We start from the raw sequence: 22,610 nt of genomic DNA on the forward strand, positions 1-22,610 counted from the left end.
ATTCAAGAGAGAAGCCTTAACATTGCATCAGGTCATATCAATGATTTTAAACTAATTTATTCTTTTTTTTTTTCAAGTTTTCTACTAGAAATGGTGCCATTGTTAACAAAGGAAAATATTCTATGGCACAGCTGTTGACTGAAAAAAATAATACTAAGTTTGCAAAACGTGCAAATAGTTTGTATATTCATTCTGTTGAATGGTAAATGTATTTTTATTAGGGGTTTAGGGAAAAAAATGTTCACTAGATCTACTGCCATTTTAGTTTAGGTAAAACTAAATTGCCTGATCCCATTTAAATCACATTCATTCCAGACCATTATTTCAGTGCTCCCTTTCTCACTTATTTCAGCTCAGATCTAGCATCGGATTTTTCACAACTTTGAAGAGCTAGACCAGCAACTTTGCCAAATGCCTCCAGCAAGGTCTTCATAGTCCTCAGTGGAAAAGAATAAATGGCATATGGCTCTTATTCAGGCTTTCTGCACGGAAGTGGATTTAGTTATTAATTTTTGGTAGAAACAGTTTCCACTCACTATTTTTCTCATTGATCAGCTCTCTGTAATTCATTTTTTCCTTATTATATCACACAAAACCGGTTAGAAAAATATAATTTGAAAGACAGCAGCTGGACGACACTGATCAATAGAAGAGTTAGTAGTAGTAGTTTCAGTCAAAGTGTCAAAACATCCCACTGCTGCTACACCTCGTGTGCATCAACACTTACTCTTGGTACAGTGGCTCTGCCTTATGACTCTGGACATTAAAAAACTGATAGATAGGAATGCATCATTCTGGCTGCTTCTTTTATGGCTTTCTCCCACCTCCCCTTTTTCAGTCTATCTCTAGACCTGGGGGTTTCTTCCTTGTCTGAGGATCTGCATCTCCTTTGCTTGACTACCCTTGGTTTGAGGGGAGCAGCACAGGAACTTCTGCATGTTGAGGTTCAGACAGCCCTCTCTTGCCTGAGTTCTGTGAATTCAGTCCTCCCTGGTTTGAAATCAGTGTTTTCCCCTCTTAGGCCCCTATTCTCATGGCATGGCCTCATCAAAACAAGTCTTTCTTGTTTTTTGCCATGTACCCACCCCAAAAGATATCTTTTTTACTGTAGATATTCTATACGCTCTAGAAATTAATGGACACATTTTTCAATTATATCTGCACAGTTTTATTAGTATCAATGACTCCTGAAACCAGAATAATGGTTTTTATCCCCTTATAAAATATTTTATTCTTCACAACCCTGTCCTAGAATTTGGTCCTGGTCTTAGGAGAAAATAATATCCTATATGAGGATTAACATGCTTTGAAGCAAGCAAACATCAGTAAATTTAAGTATAGGGAGTTTCTCTGAGATAATTACATAGAAAGCAGAAAGGAGTCTTTATGATCCATACAATTCGACCGCTGTTCCTGTGTTTGCAGAGAAAACCTCCAGAAAGACCTGCATAGAATACTGTGGCTGTGGCTTCTGTCCAGATACATGAGTTCAGCAAAAGCACTTAACCTTCCCACTGTGAGTAATCCCATCATTATTCTGAGAATGACTTGAATACATACTTTGATGACTGAAGATCGGATTACTTACACTCTGTGGTTTTTTATTTTGCTGAAGAGCAGACCCAGTATTCTTCCACTGCTTTCAGGTCCCCCTCCACTTCCCAGAGCAGAGCAGCTCTCTTTATCTGCAAGATCTGCTGCCAAACTCTGCCTGCCCTGCCTTAAATAAGGGTTTAATCATGCTAGAAAACCACCATCATGCAATACACCCAACAAGGAATTAAACTGGTACTGTCTTGCCTTACAACCACCCTCCCCACACACAGAGCTCCAAATTCTTTGCTTATTTAGGGGTTTTTCTGTTTACTCTCTCTTTTAATAGTACATCTATCTTAAAACAAACTACCCATAACTTTTATGAACAGTACAGTCTATTTCTAACAAGGTACTAAAGAATATTTACAATTAATTTTTCTACTTCCTTACATACTGAGTAACTGATTTGGGTCTTACCCTGCCAAGAACAGCCAATGCATATTCTGTGTTCCTTTGGCTTGAGGGATTGAGGACCTGGTCATCTGTAATCAGTACACATAAGGTAAAGAAAAGAACAAGAAGAAAATTAAATATACAATGATACTGATACTGCTTACAACTAAAATTTAATTATGATTGTAGGCCACAATGTAGCTTGATGGCTTAACCCCAAAACCATTTCCTCCTGTCACTGAAGTCAGTTGGTATTTGGTCTTTGATTCAAATGACTCCTGAATTTCCCTGAACTAATGATGTTACTTTTTTCCCTTGGAAATAAAATGTTTGTTGATTTACAGGTACACCTTTTTTATGATTTTATGCATCAATAGCTTTGAGATTGTCTTGGGGTATCCTATTCTTTAACCTGAGGAAGGATATTACTTAAAAAAAAAAAAAGGAAATAGCATGTATCTCTAGCATTTCTGTTAGCTTGGTTTTTTTCCATATGGGCAAAAATATGTTTAACACTAGTCATGCATTATAAATATAGCAAAATCAGGGTGAGTTGATTTATTTCTCTTAAATATCCATAGATTTTTTAAAATCATCATGCAAGAGAGCACTGAGTTTAAGAACAAATGCTTCTGTTCCTATGGGGCATATTTTCATTTCAATGCTCATAAAAAGAATTAATTTTCATAGTTTCTAACTTCAGTTCATAAGTCCTTTTATGTTTGCATTTGTCATCCTTATCTTAGTGCAAATTCTTTGTGCTTATCAATGTCTCTGGAGTTACACAACAGTTTTATGAGATAATGAATTAGAATCCTTATCTGTCTTAATTGTTGGCCACTATTACATGGTGGCAAATGTTTTTGTCCAAAATTTGATATCCAGTTTTATTAGACAGTTTTGCAATTTGTTAAGGACATACCTTTTTGGATTAAATATAAGAGCAACTATTATTAGTTTAATGATAACTAAGGAAAAATAATAAGTACATGTGTTTGATATTTCAAAACTGTATTTTTAAGCTATATGAAAAGAAGTATTTTCTACTTTAACAGCTTCACTCAATTTCTCTGTGCAAAATTCTATAATTTAAACAACTATATATATATTAAAAAAAAGCTATGCAAATCATGTGCAGTTATCATATGCTTGGGTGGTACCCTGAATGTCTGAACAAGGGTGAAGCCTCCTTGAAGGCTGAGGGCTTTTGTATAGTGGCTCTGTGGAAAGACAAAATGGCCTGACATCCCAGCTCTGGGATGGAGTAAAGGACTTATTGGCATTCTCCTGTCTTTCAGAGGGGTTTTTACCAACCCCTTAGGTGCAGTCACTTAGGAAGCTTCTGTGCCATCAGGTTCAGAAGTGTGCAAGGCCTGTGAGTGCCTTTTTGAAAGGCTTAGGAAAAGGTAAGCTCACTTTTGCCATGGACTCTTGCTCCAGAAAGGCATTTGTGACTGCAAAAAGGAGGCTCTGGATTCATCCCACACCCTTTACAAACATCTGAAACACGTCTGTCTGAATCCTAGAACAGATTCCTAGGGGACAAACTAAAAACTAGGACTAAAAAGAAAATAGAGCATTGACAAAAACTGAGTTAATTCTATCAGGGAAAATTCCAGTCCATGCTGACAATTAGTTACCTCTCACAAGAAGAAAGACTGAAGTACATCTATGTTCCGGTAGCCTAATAATTTTGTACAAGATTCTATACTACATGGAGTGTGTATTTTGGTTACATGGGGGAAGTATGTACTCGTAGGAAAGAGTTTGTTTGCCCAAAATGTGTGGATTTAATACGATACATTTTAATGTTATTTTTTAATGTGTATTTATTATCTGTAATTATGTGCAAGAATAAACTCAGACACACATTTTTAATCTTTGCACCTTTACATAATTTAATGAACTTCTGTCACCAACTCTTCATTTGGTTCACACTCCCTTAAAGAGGCCTGGCTGGTGTTTTGGCGTTCCATAGAGATCCTACGGTTTAGGATGGCAAATATCATGTGTGTGTCTTTTCCCTGTTTGTCTTTTCAGGTGTAAACCAAGATTTGGGTATTGTGTTAGGTGGTGGTGATGATGACAAAATGTGCATTAAAAATGTGATGGTTTGCATTTCAGTTGCAGGAAGAATTTGATTCTTTCTTGCCTGCATAAGCTGACTGAAGCAGTAGTCTCTCAGACACATTCAGTAGTGATAAAAATAGTGCAGATACTGAGGAATGGGTATGAATTACCAGAAAAGAGAGTAGGTGACCACAGGAATGACAGAACAATGGACTTGTATGCATGTGGTGTTCAGTGCATGTGAAGGCTAACTATAGCTTCCTCATGCAGGAACTGGAGTGGGCTGACAGCGCAAGGAAAATAAGAATTGCAGCAATTCATAGCTCTATTGTTTTTTGTCCCCTTAGAGCTTCTCAGGAACCTATTTATTCTTCACTTCCCTTAAATCTCTAATTAGTGAAAATGACTCAACTTTCCATGTATATTTTATTAATCTTGTGTTTTCTGAGCAAGTTACACACATCGTTTTGCTTCATCATTTGCATTTTGAAGGCTTAATGTGTCCTTGCCAGGTGATTTATGTTCCCCTCTGAAAGTAACCAGAGTGCACAGTCCAAATAGTTGTTTCTAAAGCTGAGAAATTTGGATCAAGCCTGATAGATTGATTTCAAGAGCACTGAGCTCAATCAAGCTGAGAAAAATCAAGCCTAAGAAGTATATACTTCAAATGAAGAAATATCCTTTTTAGTATGACTAGACATAGCAGTGATTTCAGATTCCATTTTCTGGACAAAAAACTCTTTCAAAAAAATCACTAACCTAGATTTATGAATAATCAGAAGTAATGGGGAATACCTCATTTAGTGACAAACCCACTCTTCTGTCTCTGCATTCCTGGCTAACATACAAGCCATGGGCATTGCTTGGGTATTTGTTGCAGAGAAGTAGGATCCAGCTATGGAATGCTCACAGGCATTTAGTTATTAACACTGTCTCATAATCTTCCACATGGAGATGAACAGACTTGCATAGGAATAAGAACAAAACAGCATCAAGGGGTGATTCTTTTAAAGATTGTCTCACCAGTCTTCTCACCAGTCTCACTGCCAGTGATGAGATTAAAAAGTGGCTTTGACTGAGGCAATCAGGAACATGGAGAAACAACCAGGGATAAATGGGCTACCTCTCAGTAAATATTTTCACAAAGCTTTTCAATAGGAATGTCATCACTGCTGGCTTCTTCCTCATAGAGAGAGAATTCCCCCAGAAGTAAGTAAATAACATGGGACAACAGCAAAATTATGCACAACTGAAACTCTTTGCTGAAATAGTAACTTGCCATGGACCCTGATGCTTGACTTGAACTGGTTAAAGAAGTGGCAGATAAATGGTGCATGCCATTCACAAGCTGGGTCAGCACTGCTGTGTTCAGAGAGGTCACTTCTGCCCGTTGTTATGGCTCTGGTCAGGACAGCACGCAAAGCAAAGGCAATGCTAAGGTAAAAGGAGACACTTCTTAAGCACTGTTCAGGCTGGGTTGGGGGTGTGCTGGGATGCCACCACCATTCATGGTTCAGGAAGAACTCCAAGTACAATCAGGGCCGTGTTTGTTCTGTGCCAGAAGGCTGGCAGTCTCTTCCCAAATGCACAAATCATGATTTGCACTTTACCAAATACAATGCCTTTGTTCACCTGTGCAAAATACTTTAGCCCATAGAAGATTCTTTTCAGTGACATTATTATTAGATTTGGTATCCCGAACCAGCTTGAATTTCCTGCATCTTATTCTCAGGAAAAAAACACACCGGGAATTTCCTGAAACAGTCAGACTTGCACAAACATCTGTCACAGAACGTTTTGATCCAAATCATTCAAATTTGGCAAAGTTCTAAGCAATAAGCAATAGAATCTCAGGAGGAGAAGTAGCAGGCAGTTTTATCTGCAACCTCCGATTTGTAGATTTCCATATGTGAAAGGTTCCTCTCCAAACCTATTGCAGATACCCTACAATGACTTAGAATAGCCTTCATTTTACAACACAGCAAGCCCATCAAAATTTTAATTTCTAAACAAGCAAACCTCTGTTCCGCTGCTGCCTTCCCTGTCTTAATCCCCTACTTTCAAAACACTCAGAAAAAATCAAGCCATACTATAATTTGGGAAAATTATGCCTTGTTCCTGTCACTGTTGAAGGGAAAATCCTTAAAGAAATATGTATCTTAAAGATCAGTGATGTGTAATGTATCATGGCTTTAGTTTAAGAGCACAGCTAGACTGGGAGGCAAGAACAATCCAACGTGTGTGGTGCACGCTGCTGCTGTTCATACAGATATAGCCTTTGGATGGCTGCTGGTCTGCATTCTGAATGGCTACAGAGAAAAGGCACCTGCTTGGAAGATCCACGGCAAATGCTGCTCGACAGGGCTGGAGGGGAGTGGTCGGCAAACACAGTCCTGCTGAGAGCGTTCAGGGACGAATGCTCAGGCTGTCAAATATTAGCCAAAATATCCTGCCAACGGCTAATTCCCCGGAGGCAATAAACCGGGATATATGGCATGCAATTTCATCCTAGAGCTCCTGCAGAGAGCTTTGTTTTTGACAAACTCATGTTCCTCTGCCGAAAACAGCTCTGCCTGGCTGCGCTCATTAGGGATTTGCGGTCTGGCAGGGACCCGCTCGTTCCTCACCGACCTGTGGTGGCTGGAGTTTCCTCCCGGCCGCTCGCTCGATTGCTCAAGCGCCGTGGCAGTCCTCAGGCAGCTCCAGAAACACTCAGAACATGAGTGCCTGTGAGGGAGGGAAAAGGACAACGTATTCCCTGCAGCACAGCGGGTCCCGTTGGGCCTCCCCCGGTGGGAATATCAGGGGGAAAAGTTCTGGCGGGCGGCGGAGGGCCCGGGCCCGGCCCCGGCAGAGGCCGCCGGGCGCTCCGGGAGCGCTGCCAGCGCCGGAGGCGGCCTGAGCCTGAGCACAGCCAGCTCCTCCATCCAGCGGGGAGCGCAGCCGGGCCCCGGGAGCGCCCCGGGACACGGGAGCGGCGGCCCCCGCGCTACCCCGCGCTTCCCGGGAGGCCGGCTCTTCCAGGCGGGACCAGGGGCCTCCTCCTCACCAGGTATCGCCTGCTCTCCCCGCTTGGGTTGTTTCCGGACTGTACTTCTAGGTGAAGAAGTAAATGTTGGATGCCAGTGCCCTTTTGCTGCCGAGGGCCGGGGAGCGCCCGCGGCTGCGTGGGGAATTCCCGCGGGCAGATCCCGTCCCCCGGAGCCGGGGCAGGGAGGGTTCAGCCCGCACACCGAGGCGGGAGGGGTGAACCGCAGGCTTAGCTGGGGGGAAGGTCTGAGATCGCAGCTGCTCCCTGTTCCCCCTCTTCCCCGCCCAGAGCGGCGACATCCCGGCCCTGCGGGAAGCAAGGATGGCAGAGAGGATTGCTTTCCTCTCCCGCTCGGCGTGGAGGTGCCTTTTGAAGGCGGCTCTTGCAGGCGGCTGATGCGGGCTACACCTACCAACCCTTTGCAGGTGTGTCCCATGCTTGCAAACAATCCACCCGAAGGAGGAGCTGAGGCCTCCTAGTAGCCCCGGGGACCCCTGTAACGGTGGCTTTCTGTGGTCGCCTGTGAATCCTGCTTTCTGACAGCGGTGCTGTGTGTGCAGAAAGGCTGAGGGGAACCCGAGGGGCCTCTAGAGTCCTTTGTTCGGTGAAGAAAGGTGATCCTCGCCTTTCTCCTGCGGCACTTCCTAAATGTAAATCTCACAGGGCAGCCCGAAGAGCAGAAAGGGGACCTGACCGCAATCAAAAGGCCAAAATCAGGAGCTCCTCCATAGCAAACACCCAAGATTGGATCAGTCTTTGCCCAGGAAAAAGCCCTGTCTGGGGTCATGTGAAGGGAAATAACACCAACGGCGCTTGTAAACTGGGGAAGTTATCAAACAAACGTCATTAAAAAAAAAAAAAAAAAAAAAAAAAGTGTTCCACGGCATGCACTGACAGGAACAGCTGCCCTGGCGGATGAGGAGCTCCTCCAGCAGCTCAGAGAGGTTTGAGCCTTTGCTCCCGCTCTGCTCCCCTTTGCACAGGCTTCACACAATTCAAAACAGTGTTTTAGCGCGTACTTACTGATGAGGAGAATCAGTTAAAAAAAAAAACCAAAAAAAAAAAAAAAAAAAAAAAAACCCAAACAAACAAACAAAAAGCTGCCCACCTCAAAAGACAAACAAACAAAAACCACAAACAAACAACAAACCAAACCCCCCCCCACCCCCCCCCCACCCCCACCCCCAAACTAAAACAAAAACAAGGCCTTAAAATATAACAGGTTTTGGTTTTCTTTAGTTACTTCCTGTTCTGAATTTTCTGGTCAACAGTTCATCTGGGCTTTTTCCACTGTTTATTTGGGTGTGTAAACATGCTTATTTTGGTAGGCCAGCCGGGTTGCAACACAAGCTAAGAGTGTCCAGCCTGCTGTGACCATGGGCTGCAGCTGCAGCTGGCAGTGGATGTGCACATTCCTCTGTGTGTGTGTGCGTATGTGTGTGCTGGGGAACAGTGTATTTATCCATATTGGCCCTGTTACCCACTGCCAGATTGATGTTAGAGCTGAAAGTTAGTGGCACTTAGTGGTGACATGCAGCTATTTGAGGCTAGAAAGAATAAAGACCCCCTTGTGTCCCATGAGGCTGACATTGTCTCCTCAGCTGCAGGAGTTGGGAGGTGAAGTCGTGTCGCAAAATATCTCAGTATTTTTAAAACTATGAGGAAAAAAAATCTGGGAGAAGCAGGAGGGTGGCAGGAACATGAAACCCACGTCAGGCAACTGGTGTCCTCATTGCTGGGGAATTACAGCTCCAGGTGACTCTCTCTGGCTTCAGTCCTGTTCTTCATACACTATGAAGGGACAGAGAGCTCAACAATACCTGACACCATTCACCTCCCTCCTCAGCAGTTACTGCAACTGATCTGCCTTTTAAATGCTGATTTTTGCAAAATGCTCAGGCTTGTCGGAGGGGGTGAGAAGTGTCACCCCTGCTGGGACTAGGCTGGGCTGCCACATCAGCTAAAAATAGTTTCTCCTCCTGTGGCCCCCACCCAGCAAGATGCAGGCTGTGCTGTCAAGGCAGCGCCATAGGTGGGCCTTGCACTCCAAGTGGGGTCAGTAGCTCTGCAAAGCCTGAGCTGTGCTCACTCATATAAGCTGTGTATAGCCTCTGCTTTGCACCCAGTTAGTTTTTGGCATGAAAGCTTGTTGTGCTCCTGGACTGCTGCAGTAGGTGCAGGAAAAATGGTGCATTGAACAGGTGCCTGTCGTGGCTTTCTGAGCTGCTCCCACAGGCTCCAGCACTGTCAGCAGCCCCTTCCTGCCCTCACTGGATTTTGCAGCATAGGGATCAGTTGATATCAAACTGGCTCATCTGCAAAAATCCCATCTGAACTGGGTAGACTTGTGAAACCTGAATCTCCACCAAGCCACAGCTCCCCTTTCTTCCCTGGGGACAGGGAGGTCAGTCAGGAAATTCAATCTCCACCATGGTCCAAGGGCTTCAGCAAAGGAGAATTGTGAGGGACAACCGAAAGCACATCTCTGGCAGGTGGATAATGTACCCATTGCATATGTTCCAGGGCAGCTGAAAAAGCAGGGCTGTGTTTGTCCTTGGACTGCTGGGAGGCTCTCTGTGCACTTTGAGAGCCACACACCATTTCCACGTTTGCTAGTCTGAGTGAGAAGGTTTGTTCATAAAGATGTGTTTAGATGCCTTTCTCAGAATTAGTTTTCCTAAGTAATTACAGAATTATTACCCAGCCCGCCAATTTCTTGTTACTAATATTCTTCCTTACTTTCCCTTTCCTTTTCCCCCAGTGTTTTTCCAGACTGGGTTTCTGGGTGTCAGCCACGCAGGCCAGCAGTTCTAGTCCAGGGTCCATTTTCCCCCCTGTACTGTGTCCCCTTTCACTGCTGTGTGGGCACTTCTGTAGTCAGCTTGTGAAAGAAGATGTGATAATTAACAGAAAGAAACTTAAGCGTTGCCCTGAGAGGAAGAAGACAGGTTCTAACAACCCTTGGCTGTGATACAGAAGGAATGCAACGACAGGCAACAGTGCCTGCTGCTCTTTCCCTTCTTACATAGCAGAGACATCAAATTTTAAGTAGTAAAACCTCAGGGGTAAGTGAGAAGCTGTGTGAACAGTTATGAGCAAGGATCTCATAAATAAACCTGACCAATCATAATTCCACATTGTCCATCTGGCCTAAATTTACATCAAAGATGCCAAAGGCCACAGGAAGACGGTAAGTCAGCCTGTCATTGTAAGTGCAGGCACTGGTTTCCAGTAAAAGTTCTCAGAAAGCAATTAGTGAGGCTGGATTTCTACAGTCACGGATAAGCAAGCCCCATAGGAGAGACCAGAACCATCAGAGCACAAAAGTGAAGGTCTGTGTTGCTCAGCACCCTCTCCGAGAGTGAATATTGTAGCTATTCCAGGAAAAAAAGTAGTCATAGGCAGAAGGGATCCTCCCCCTACATCCCTGGTCAGATTTTGGCAGTAACTTATTGAAGGGGTACCTGACCCAGCAGGAGCACCCCTACTCACCTGGTTCAAAGCTGCTAAAGGATTTATCACCTCTGAGGTTGCCCAGTCTCTCTCTTCTGGGCCCATTTAGTCCTGGCTTTGGGGAGTTTGCAGGGTGTGCAGAGCTGCATGGTTCAGTTCTGCTTGGTGCCTTTGCCAGTGTGAGACCTGAGTTGGCCGTGGCCAGGAGCACAGGCTGGCATCTCACTGGGATGGCAACCAGGTGACTGTCACCCAAGAGCTGTGTGCCACTCCCCAGGACAAGTGCCAGCACCGAAACTTGCCCAAGACAGGGGAAAATAGAGACACTGCACTTCCTGATCAGCAGATGAGGAGTAGAGTGGAGCTGCTCCAGGACATAAAGCAAGTTGTAAAGTAATGCAGAGAGAGGCAAAAATACAGGCCCTTGGCTGTACTGACTGGCACCTGGGGACTGCTATGGGCTGCTGAGAGAGCATGGCAGCCTTGGTTGCCCACGAATCTGTCCAAGGTAGTCATGCTGGCATGTACAAGGACCAACAATGGATTGGTGACCTCCACTGTAATTCTGCTGCCCAGGCAGTGACAGCCTTCCACTGTTGGAGATCCCAATGTTCAAGTAACCTTTTTGCTTTAAAAGCTTCAAAAAAGCCAGTTTCTCCAGAGCTCTGTACCCTTGGCACATGATAGGATAGAAAACTTGATGGATGCCTCACTCCCTCAGGTTTTATTGAGGAAATCTTCCCCAAACTAGCCCAAACACTAGTGATGCACGTGCAGATCACTCTCTTGTGCTGAGAACGAGGTAGTGGCTGCTGAAAGGCTTTTCAAAACTTTTTTGTCATATCAAAGACTGATTTTTTTTAATCCTCACCACTGTCCTGGTTGTGTGCAGCAGTTAACCGTCATTTAGTTGTTGGGGAGGGATTATGTTACATCTCTGTGGGTATTTCATAGCCTGATACTCGCCCTGGATGATGGTGACATGTGAGACGGTGTTTCCAAATGCAGGTAGGAGCCTCTCCTCTGGCTCTACATCCTGGAGATGGCCTCACCCAAGGTTGCAGTGGTGGGCGCAGGAGTGATCGGCCTGTCCACAGCACTGTGCGTCGCAGAGACCTGTCCCAGCTGCTCTGTGACCGTCCTTTCGGACCAGTTCAGCCCCAACACAACGAGTGATGTGGCAGCTGGGATGCTCATCCCTCACACCTACCCAGGTTTGTTTAATTCAATGCAGCACTGCCCATAGCACTTCATGAAGCTGTGTTCAGGTGTGCAGCGGTGTGTAGAGGCTCAGGAAGAAAAATGCCTTGACCTGTGTTCCCTGTCTGTCCCATATCCTTGACACTCATTTGTATGCTTCCCTTCTTTGCATTATTCCTCTCTGCACGTTTGGTTTTGTTCATATGCAGGCACACCGATCCACAGGCAGAAGCAGTGGTTCAAAGAGACCTTCACTTACCTTTTTGCCATCAGCAATTCAGCCGAGGCATCAGAGGCTGGCATTCACCTGGTCTCTGGGTAAGAACAGCCCCTAGGGCAGCCTTTGGTACATTTGTGCTGTGTTCTGGAGCAGGCAGACGGGTTTTCTTTGCCAGAATTCAGGGCTATTCCCTTCAAGGAATAGCTTTTATGTCCATATTCCCAAGAAACTGCATTGTAGCTGCTCACATACAATGTATTTTTAGGCAAAATTCAGGAACAGAATGTTCGGTGTGCAGAGAAATCCCACTCAACTCTGTCCAGCGCCAAATACCTTTTAATGACCAGTGTTTTCCACACTTTCACCCACCAATTGTTTGCAGCAGGGATGATATCCATAGGGATGGGACCGCAGGATCCTCCAGCTTCAGCGACTGGGTACAGGGATTCAGCTGGGGATGTTTTATGCTGTCTGTTGTGTACTCAGAAATTCGCCTCTTGGGAGTATTGAGACTGAACACTCTGCAGCTTTATGGATACACAAGGAATGGTGAACAGGTGTGCAAGTGGCCCCACCAGCTCCAGCCAGGTGTCTGCAGTTGGGGTGGGGACACAGTATGAGGGCACTCTGTACATACACTCTCACTGGAAGGGCTCTCTGCAGTTTATTTTCCTGGGTGTGCCACCCTCAAGCTCAGCTGTGCTGGCCCTCTGCCTGTTTGCCCAGGCAGCTATTGCAGGAGCAGGCAGCAATGTTTTCCCATTGCTGTTAACCTTGCAGAGCTGCACTGATGGGGAAAGAGGTTCCGGACCTCCTGAGTTTGTGCTAAGATTGCAATGACACATAACATGGCAGAGCAATACCAGTGAAGTTTTCTAGATTTTTCTCTGTCTTTTTAGTTGGCAGGTCTTTAAAAGCACTCCCAAGGAAGAATTACCTTTCTGGTCAGATATTGTGCTGGGATTTCGAGCAATGTCCGAAGCAGAACTCCTAAAGTTCCCACAGCACCGATTTGGTCAGGCCTTTACAACCCTGAAATGTGACTGCCCACCCTACTTGCTGTGGCTGGAGAAAAGGTAGGTTTTGCTGCAGGGTGGGCACGCAGAACAAAACCCTGGCAGAGGGACTGGAGTCAAAACAGGGTCTTCTTGAGAGCCTTAGATCTGAACAAATCTGGAAAAAGCCTTTCTCATTGCAGAAAATGCAACAAGCTCTTGCCTGGGGAGAAGCACAGGAAATAAACACCCAACTTCTCTAAAATGTGAAAGGCCCCGTTTATGTGATGTCCACTTTCTCCCAGTGCATCTGTACCATGGGGCTTGGAGTGTGAGCAACCCTGGGCATAGGGCCAACATAGCCACAGGGGCCAAGCTTGGCCAGCCAGACCTTGAAGATACATCGGGAACCTGACACATCCTAGGAAAATATTTGGCTGCTCCACATTTGCCAAACGTCCCAAATAATATCTCTTTGTTTTTTGAAGATACATCCAGCTCCTGAGAGAATAAGCATGTCTAGGAAGGTGTCTTCTTGTGAAGACTTTGCACTTATGAAGTAGCTGGACCAATTAATCTCAAATTTGTTCAACAATTGGAGTAAATTCTTCATCTATTTAGGTGAAAAAAAAAACCCCAAAATGTTAAGCAGCATCATTTTATAATAAATTTTTTGAAAATGTTTGCCTGCATAAGATGGGTGATGCACTCACTCTGAGGAAGTTGTGGCTTCAGAGTTCATGCCTGGATTGACATGAAAGTTAGAAAATCTGTCAATTTGCAAATTTTTAAGTTTCCCCCCAATACCTTAATTTTGGAGAATCATAGGAGAGACAGGATACAGATCCAAAAAGGCTTTGGCAACCTGGAACATACTGGGATAAGTATTTAATCCAAATAAATACCTCTAAAATGAGGAAATGGCTGTATCCTCTTGAGAGAAAGAGACAGGCTGCAAGCTGGTTTGGGGTTAAGTGAAGAGATATGTACTGACACCAAGGTACAAATTGCCAATGCATCTGGTTACTTGGATGCCTTTCATCACACTGCAAAATGTGAAAAAGCATTTCTTGTTGTAGCAGGCAGGCGGGCTGGGAGTTCTCCTGTGGCACCAGTGCCATGTGAGGTCTGTGCCATCTACTTGGTACACATGATCTGTCATGTTTCATTGCCTAACTGAAGCAGATTTCTGCTGCAGGACAGCTAAGTTGTACAGCCAATTTAGTATCTGCCATGTGATTTCTGCTCTCTACATTCCTGCTGTAGTCTTCTTATTTCTCAAAGGATGTAGTCTAATGAGATGATCAAGCTCTTTTTTTCTCTTCCCTGGTGATGAGAAGTGAGAGAATATTAAACATGTAACTAATTCTCAAACCCTTAGTGACACGAGCAGTATTTATAGACCACTCTCCTGGCAATCCACAAGGAAAATTGTTGTTGTGCCCACCTTGCTGGGCCAAAAATAGACTTCAGGATTTTTTTCCTGCTTACTTGCCTGAATTCAGAAGTTTCCAGCAGGATTTTTCACTGGTGTATTTTTTATGGCAAGGTGACAGAGTCCTCCTTACAACTCCTAGGAGCTCTCACTGCAAATTGCCCAGGCACAGCTGCTGCATGAGGCCTCCCCTGTTCTTCCCAGAGAGCTTCAGTGTCCTGCTACATCAGGCCCCAGAGCATCAACTGTGCCCTGGATTCTTGGCTCACTCCCTGCTCTGTGGGAAACCACTGCCTTTATACTGGGGTTTATGACTTTGCCAGCTGCTAGTATGTTGCAGAGGATGGGATTTTCCATTTAGGGCATCACAGACCTGTCTCCTGACTTGCTTATGCTAAAACTCCCAGCAAAAACCCCCAGCATTAGGATCCAGCTGACAGCATGCAGTGACTCCATCTCATACCAGTGATTTTCCACAGGGAAGGCTTCAAAATTCAGGCAAGTTCAGGGGAGGATTTGACTTGAAATTGAGCTAAAAAATGAATCTTGAGATGATTTTCACTGGAGAGCAGACATGCATGTATAGTGTTCTGAGCCATCCTAGGTGACTCCTGGCTGCTGCTCCAGAAGGTTATGGGCACCCTGGGGGTCCCATGCCACATCTGCCCAGCCTTAGCGCAGATCTCAGGGCTTGGCCCATGGCACTAGATGGCTATGTGGCTCAGAGGGTGAGCTGGGAGTGAATGTGACAGCATATAACAGGCACATTAAGAGGGGTGCAGTATGATAGCTCGGCCACTAGCATGAACAAGTTGGTAAATAAATCTGTTGTTTCCCAGCTTGCTTGGGCTGTTAAAGCTTGGTACTGTTACAGAAATTAATCAAGATGGCAAGGACCTGACTGCCTAGGTCTGATGTCACAACCTTCTCTAAACTTCTCAATTTGCTGTACTTTTTCCAGCCTGACTTGCTGTACTTTTTCCAGCCTGACCAGGCTAAATACTTTTGGTCAAATCAGACAAATCACAAACAGCACCCCTATGGCATTTTCTTTGCTTTTTGTCCCATCTATTGTTTGGTTTTGATCAGTATGTAAAGGCAAAGGCAACGGCAACCTATCTCACTTACTTAATGTTCATAATAATTATGTAAGGGTTTTGGGGTTTCTTTTCTGACTCACTTCTGGAGTCTTTTTGCAGGTTGAAAGCAACTGGCACCCAGACGTACACCAGGAAAGTGGCAGACCTGTGGGAGCTGCACAGTGAATATGATGTCGTTGTCAACTGCACAGGCATGGGAGCCCAGCAGCTGGTGGGGGACAAGCAGCTCCTCCCTGTCAGGGGACAAGTACTGAAGGTTCATGCTCCTTGGGTGAAACAATTCATCCGGGATGGAGATGGCTTAACTTACATCTACCCAGGGATACACAGGGTAACCCTGGGGGGAACCAGGGAAAAGGGGAGCTGGAGTCTCTGCCCTGATGCTGGCACTACTAGAGACATCTTTGACAGATGCTGCTCCCTTGAGCCCTCACTGCAGGGAGCTCAGGATATCGAGGTGAAGGTGGGCCTGAGGCCATCCAGGCAGTGCGTGAGAGTGCAGAGAGAGGTTTTGAGCCAAGGAGGAGTTAAACTCCCAGTGGTCCACAACTATGGGCATGGGGCAGGTGGCTTTTCAGTACACAGGGGCACAGCCATTGAGGCTGCTTACCTGGTGGGAGAATGCATTTCTGCTCTGCAAGGCTCATCATCGAGGGCCAAGCTTTGAATCCCAGAGGCTCCTTTTCCATTTATAGCTAGTGCTGCATCTCCTAGTAGCAGCTTGGACTTTTAGTCCATTAATGTGTAGAAGGGGACTCAGTCAACAGCTTGTTCCAGTGCAGATACTCGGTGATATCTTCTACCACCTTGAAAAAGGCATGATGTGTTGATCCAAGTATTAGTCCAGCTGATAATCTCCCCCATCTGCCCCGGGCATTTGTCCTAGCCTTACATGAAGAAGACAAGATACATAAATACTCTTCACATAGCAGGGATCAGATTGCTGCACTGTAATACAAATAATGTCAGTTCCGCATTTCTGCATCTAAAGGGTGTCAGATGCAGTAGGCTCGGATTCAGCAAAAATAAGTTGTCTCCTCTTGTACCGAATCTAATCTAGAATGGACCTTTTTTCTGCCACCTTGCTAACAAATTTTATTTCATTGTCTATATGATTTAGGAGGAAAAGAAACCCCATGCAGTGCCACATTAAAATGCTCCGGGTCAGCTCTTACAGAAAGCAGTGTTTGATCACGGTCACACACAGTGACCAGGCAGGTGTGATTTTGAGAGCAGGTCTGTGTGATACCCATCACTGCATTTGCTCATATTTCACCTCAGGGAACTTAAAAGTTTCTGCTAATATTGCCCCACATGAGCTATAGTTTTGTGCATCTTTTCTCACACTACTTTGAAAATTTGGTTTTCTCCTTCAAGGCCCTCAGATTTTTCTCTCAGACACCAATGATTTCCTCCCAGCCCCTTCTCTCCTCCCCTGCACAGCAGCATTGATATGGCCTTTGTTCTACTGAAGAGGATTTTTCAGAGTGGGCTTGAGAATGCAGCATCTCTTTTCTACTTCACAACAACACTGTCTGCTTCCCTTGTACAGCTGATATGAATGAATTGGAGACAAACCAACAAGGATTCTAACACCGGCATCAGTTTTGTAGAAGAGCAATTTAAGACTAGATAAACATTCTAAAGAAAAATATGTCTGTAGCTGGACATGAGCAAGCTCCTCTGCTGTAAGAAAGCTGAGTCACCAGAGCCCAGATCTTCTCACTCCATAGCAGAAGCTCTGTTGGGCTTTACACTCCCCTCAGCCATTCAAGCCCTTTGATGTGTCTGAAGATAATCACTCCCCAAAACTGGATGTTACCATCAAAGTACAGGTCTGAGTTAGTGATTAAATGCCTCATTAAATCTTAAATGGCTCATTTGAGAGTGTTATCATCCATTTTTGTCTAGCTTTTTTTGTCTATTCAAAAGCCTTCAGTAATTTCAGTGATTAAAATTAACTGATAAATAAATTTCTAATAATGGAGCAAAGGTCACTTCTGTAGTGTTTCCTTTCATAAGCAAGGGATTTTCTTTCACTTGGGATAGCCTGACAGGGCTGAGAAAGGCTGCATTCAGCTGTGGCTGCCAGCTCCTCCTGTTCTCAGAGGCTTGAGGACAGTTATCATTTGCAAGGCACAGCTGTCAGAAGAAACATCACCAAATTAAATTATAAGTCAATAAGCGCCTGGAACCAGCCTAAGCCAGCCCTGCCTTCAGCAGCTTCATCCTTTTTTCTCAGTTCTGAAGGCTAATTTTGCATTCCCTCCCCTCTGTCCCCCCCATTTGTCCTTTCCAGTGGTATGAGAGGGCAGAGCTGCAGCTTTTGGCAGCAGTGTTGGCATAGGGCTTGTCAAACTGCAGCTTTGTCCTCAGCTAACACAGAACACAAACATACATGGAAAAAGAACATAAGAATGGGGTCTTTTTTCTTAATCTTTAAGCTTAAAAATAGCAAACAGTGTAACTTATCCTGGAGTAAGAAACACTATTAATGCTAATAGGGTGATCATAGCCCCATAAGAAAGCAAAGCTGTGTTTGTATACTTCTCTGCAAGGTGATGGGATTTCTTCTAATCTGCTTCTAAAAATTGCCTGGTTGATAGTGTCAGAATAAGTTTAGCTGCAAAGCTTATCAGTCTGGTGTCCTAGCTTTGATTATGGCCAGGAGGGGGCAGCCACTTCTGGCCTAGGGTCTTCCTCATCTAAGGGGTAGTTTAGTGTTTCAGATTATTCATCTTCCACACAGTTGTTGACTTGCTTCTAAAACCATTTATGGTGCTTCTGTACTCCCCAACATCCTGTGAAAACAGGTTCTATAAAGGGAGAAACTTCTTTGTCCAGGAGCAGAGCTTGTTGCCTTCATCTTTGTCTTGAACCTGAAAACATCATCCGATCCCCCTTTCTTGCGTGTTATGAGAGATAGTGACTCCATGGCCCACTTGAGTTCATAAAGCTCCACCATACTCTCTCTCAAACTCTTATGTCCCACCTTGAAGTATCTTGGTTTACATAATACATATGAGCCTCACTTTCACAAGCCCTGATCCTCCCGGGGACATACCTGTTGGAGAAGACAGCGCAGTAAAGCATATGCAATCCTGAAGGTTCTTTCTCCAAGCGACAGAGCAGCCAACAAAGAAAGGTACTATGCTGCTATCATGGGTTGGCACAATTTTATTTTCTGGTTATAGAGAAACGTGAATTGTTTTTCCCTGCCCTGACCATGGAGTGGTTTGAGGGGGGCGGATGTGGACCTATTAAAAAGCTGGCTGGGATATTGGCAGCTAAGTTGACCAATGGGAAATCTCGATGTGACTTTGGAGGGGACATTTAAAACTAATCTGCTGCTGATCGGTCGCTCTCTCGCTTTAAAATCAGCCATGAGGTAACATCATGGGCCACCAGGCTGGGCCTGGGTCAGGCTCTGCTGCCCCTCTGGGCAGCCAGGCCGGGCCCAGCCGGGCCTCTGAGAGCCGCTGCCCGCACAGGGAGGGCCTGGGCCGGCTGAGCCCCTTTCCCCTGCCATGGCAGCAGGGAAGAGAGGCGGCTGCAGCTCGGCAGTGCTGGCCACGTGCTCAGACTGCGGCAGAAAGGGCCAAAACACGGCCCAGCTTAATCGGCGCTGGCAGCAGAGAAAGAAAGCCTGCAGCTTCATAACAACTCTGAGCTGAGCCACCCTGGATCAGACCGAGGGGTGGAAAAAAGGACATCTACCAGCTTCTTCCATCAGCACAGCTTTGCATTTTCTTCAGCTCCTGCAGCCTCAGCACTTGCACGTGGCCCTTGCAAGCCTGGGTGGATTTAACTCTTTCCTAGCAACATGGAACTTTTAAAGCACAATTCTTCCTTGGGAGAAGGAGGAAAGAAAACAAACGGTACATAGAACAGACACCAAATGAAGTCAGTTAGATTAGAAGTGAAAGAACTAATAATATTAGAATAAGATTGAAGAAGTGGACATTTTTAACCGGACTTCTCTAAGGTAAATTATGGAGAAATGGACTGTTCTTTGCAGCATCTTAGTGTTGTTGGGTAGAATGCTATTCTAATCAGAACTGAGAACTGAAGTAATTAAGATTTATTTGGGAACTTTAAAGCCCCTGCTCCTGGGTTAAAAGGAGGTCTCAGCCTTTGAGACAAAGATGATTTTAGACTAGAATAAGTATTCGTAAATAGTAGCCCAGATACACTGAGAAGCTTTGCTGATAGAACATCACATTCTGCGAAAACTCCAGGCAGCAGCAGATGTGTGACATTGTGAGCACTGGACTATTTTGTCTTGTGGCAAATGTCTTCAAAAAAATCTTAGAGAGACTCTTCTCCTAAAAAGTAATGAGTAATTATGTCTAAATAGTGAAACTGACTGAAAATCTCAAGTTGTGTCTTTCTATGATGTTTAATAAGAAAGTTAATAGTTTTTAAGAGGAGAGAAGTGTGTTTTAAAGTGTCATTCTATTTTAGTTTTTCTTTTTTTCAAATTTCTTCTTTTTCTTTAATTCTTTTAGTGTATGTTAATAAAACTATTTTTGTTCATTTTTAAGCTTGAGCCTGCTTTGTTTTTTTTTTCTCCTAATCTCTCCCTCCCACAAAAAGGGAATAAATACTAAAACCCCTACATTAATTGGTGTTTCCGCTCGGTTTTATTAAACTAAAACCATTTCAGCTGGACTCTGTTCTTGCCAACACAGAGGGGCTGGTGTCACAAGTGAAGATATTTCTCAGGAGTCAGTATTGGGGCTGGTGCTGTTTAAAATCTTTGTTAGTGACATGGACAGTGGGACTGAGTGCACCCTCAGCAAGTTTGCCAATGACACCAAGCTCTGTGGTGCAGTGGACTCACTGGAAGGAAGGGATGTCATCCAGAGGAACTCTGACAGATTTGAGAGGTGGGACTGTGCAAACCTTGTCACATTCAACAAGGTCAGGTGCATCTGGGTTGGGGCAATCCCAATCCCAAACACAAATACAGTTTGTGTGGAGAAGGACCTGGGGGTGTTGGTTGAGGAGAAGCTCAACATGACCCAGCAATGTGTGCTCGCAGCCCAGGAAGCCAGCTGTATCCTTGTCTACATTGAAGTAGAGCGACCAGCAGGTTGAGGAAGGTGATTCTGCTTCTCTGCTCTGCTCTTGTGAGACCCCACCTGGAGTGCTGCATCCAGCCCTGGGGGATCCCAACATAAGAATATACAGCTGCTGGAGTGAGTCCAGAGGAGATAATTAAGAGAATCGAGGGCTGGAGAACCTCTCCTATGTGTGTAGGCTGAGAGAGCTGGGGTTGTTCAGCCTGGAGAGAAGACAGCTCTGGGGACACTTTACAGCACCTTCCAGTACCTACAGTGGGATTACAAGAGAGTTGGAGAGAGACTTTTTGCAGGGGCATGTAGTGACAGGACAAGCAGGAATGGCTTTAAAATGAAAGAGGGTAGATTTAGATTAGAAAGAAATTCTTCACTGTGAGGATGGTGAGGCCCTGGCATAGGTTGTCTAGAGATGTGGGTGCCTTATACCTGGAATCATCCAAGACCAGGTTAAATGGGGCTGTAAGCAACCTGGTCTAATAGAAGGTGTGCCTGCCCATGCCAGGGAGAGGAACCTAGATGATCTTTAATGTCCCTTCCAACCCAAACCATTCCATAACTCTATGACCTCATCTTGGATTATGTAACCTAAAAATGTGTATTCTGTTTCATCTGTTGAAAGCTGTTTTTTGGGAGATGTTTTCTCCTTCTTACTCCAGGGGGGAGGGGCTGTATGCCTTCTGATAATGGCCCAGCCATTAAAACCAGGTGGGGCAGTGTTTCTTATCTCTTTCACCACCCCTCCATCCTCCAAGAAGACATCTTCTGACAATGGGCCATTAGGGCCCACCAATGACATGACACATTCCATCATCCCATTGTGAGATGCTCCACACAGTCGGGGAGGAGCCAACTGTTCCTAGATAGATAAAAACTGGGACTGAAGCACACAAGAGATCTGGTTTTTCCACTGGATTCCCGGAGGAAGACTGGACCCATCTCGTCACCACTGTACTTTCTACAGCACCATCTCTACTCCACAGAACCACATCTGTTACTCCAGGAGGATTTATTTGGCCTGCTTCCAACACCCTGACCAACAGGGTGCCAGGTCGTATCCCTGACTCTGTCAGGATTTTTGATTTTTTCCTGGATTTTTGTTTACTTCCTTGCTTGTTTTTTTTGTTTGTTTGTTTACTACTGCATTTGTATTTTCTTTGTTTTTTAGATATTCCTAATGAAGAACTGTTACTCCTATTCCCATATCTTTGCCTGAAAGCTCCTAATTGCAAAATTATAATAATTTGGAGGGAAGGGGGTTTACATTCTCCATTCCAAGGGAGGCTCTAACTTTCCTTGGCAGACAACTGTCTTTCAAAACCAAGACACCTCTCTTCACTTCATAATATAGTGAAATGTTTTACAGTCATTGATAAGCATTTAAGTGGCAACCAGATACGTGTCCTGAGTAGTACTAGCTACTACTACATGTTTCAGAGGCCATGGCTGAGGCTGGATAGTGAGGCAGTCTTCCTCCCAGCTCAACCAGGTGTTTTTCTCTGCTGTTAGCTTTACTGATTTTCGCCTGCCGTTACTTTGTGCAAATTCATGAAATGGTTTTTGCAACTCCTTGACGAAGTTTGCATTTTACTGCCTTGAACAAACTGGTACCACCAGCAGATCAGTCATTTGCCTGTCTCATGGATCTGTGGATGAACACTGGCCCTATCATGTTCCCTCCAAGATGCAACTGGTGGCTTCTCTCCACTGTGAAGAATGGATGATTTATCCTTACTTTGTCTCTCTATCCTGTATGCAGTTGCTGACTCATGAGAGGATCTTCCCTCTTACCTCATGCCAGATTAGGGTCCTTAATGGGTTTTTGGTGACAGATGTTGTTAAAGGCTTTCCAGAAGCTGAGCAGATCATAGCGAGCTCTCATCTGCAGCTCACATCTGCAACTTCACAGTTTCCTCTGAAGCCGTCAGAGGGTGGTGGAGCACAGCTTCATAGGTTCTCACTGCAAACCTCTGCCAATTCTCTCCTCTTAGTCTGTGTCTCTCCTTGCAAGTATTCTGTTACTATGGCTTTTGCTG

General features: G+C 44.8%; 1 protein-coding gene across 1 annotated transcript; it reads left to right on the forward strand.

Annotated features, from left to right (window-relative positions):
- Positions 1–6,979: 6,979 nt before the first annotated feature.
- DDO (D-aspartate oxidase) lies at positions 6,980–17,485 on the forward strand. The gene is made up of 5 exons (XM_040058228.1): positions 6,980–7,111; positions 11,552–11,757; positions 11,953–12,061; positions 12,863–13,039; positions 15,593–17,485. Exons 2-5 carry the CDS (start codon positions 11,586–11,588, stop codon positions 16,158–16,160), a joined length of 1,026 nt encoding a protein of 341 aa, XP_039914162.1. The 5' UTR covers positions 6,980–7,111; positions 11,552–11,585; the 3' UTR covers positions 16,161–17,485.
- The last annotated feature ends 5,125 nt before the right edge of the window (positions 17,486–22,610 follow it).

This window comes from Hirundo rustica, chromosome 3 (assembly GCF_015227805.2).
Source record: "Hirundo rustica isolate bHirRus1 chromosome 3, bHirRus1.pri.v3, whole genome shotgun sequence".
Classification (NCBI taxonomy): Eukaryota; Metazoa; Chordata; class Aves; order Passeriformes; family Hirundinidae; genus Hirundo; species Hirundo rustica.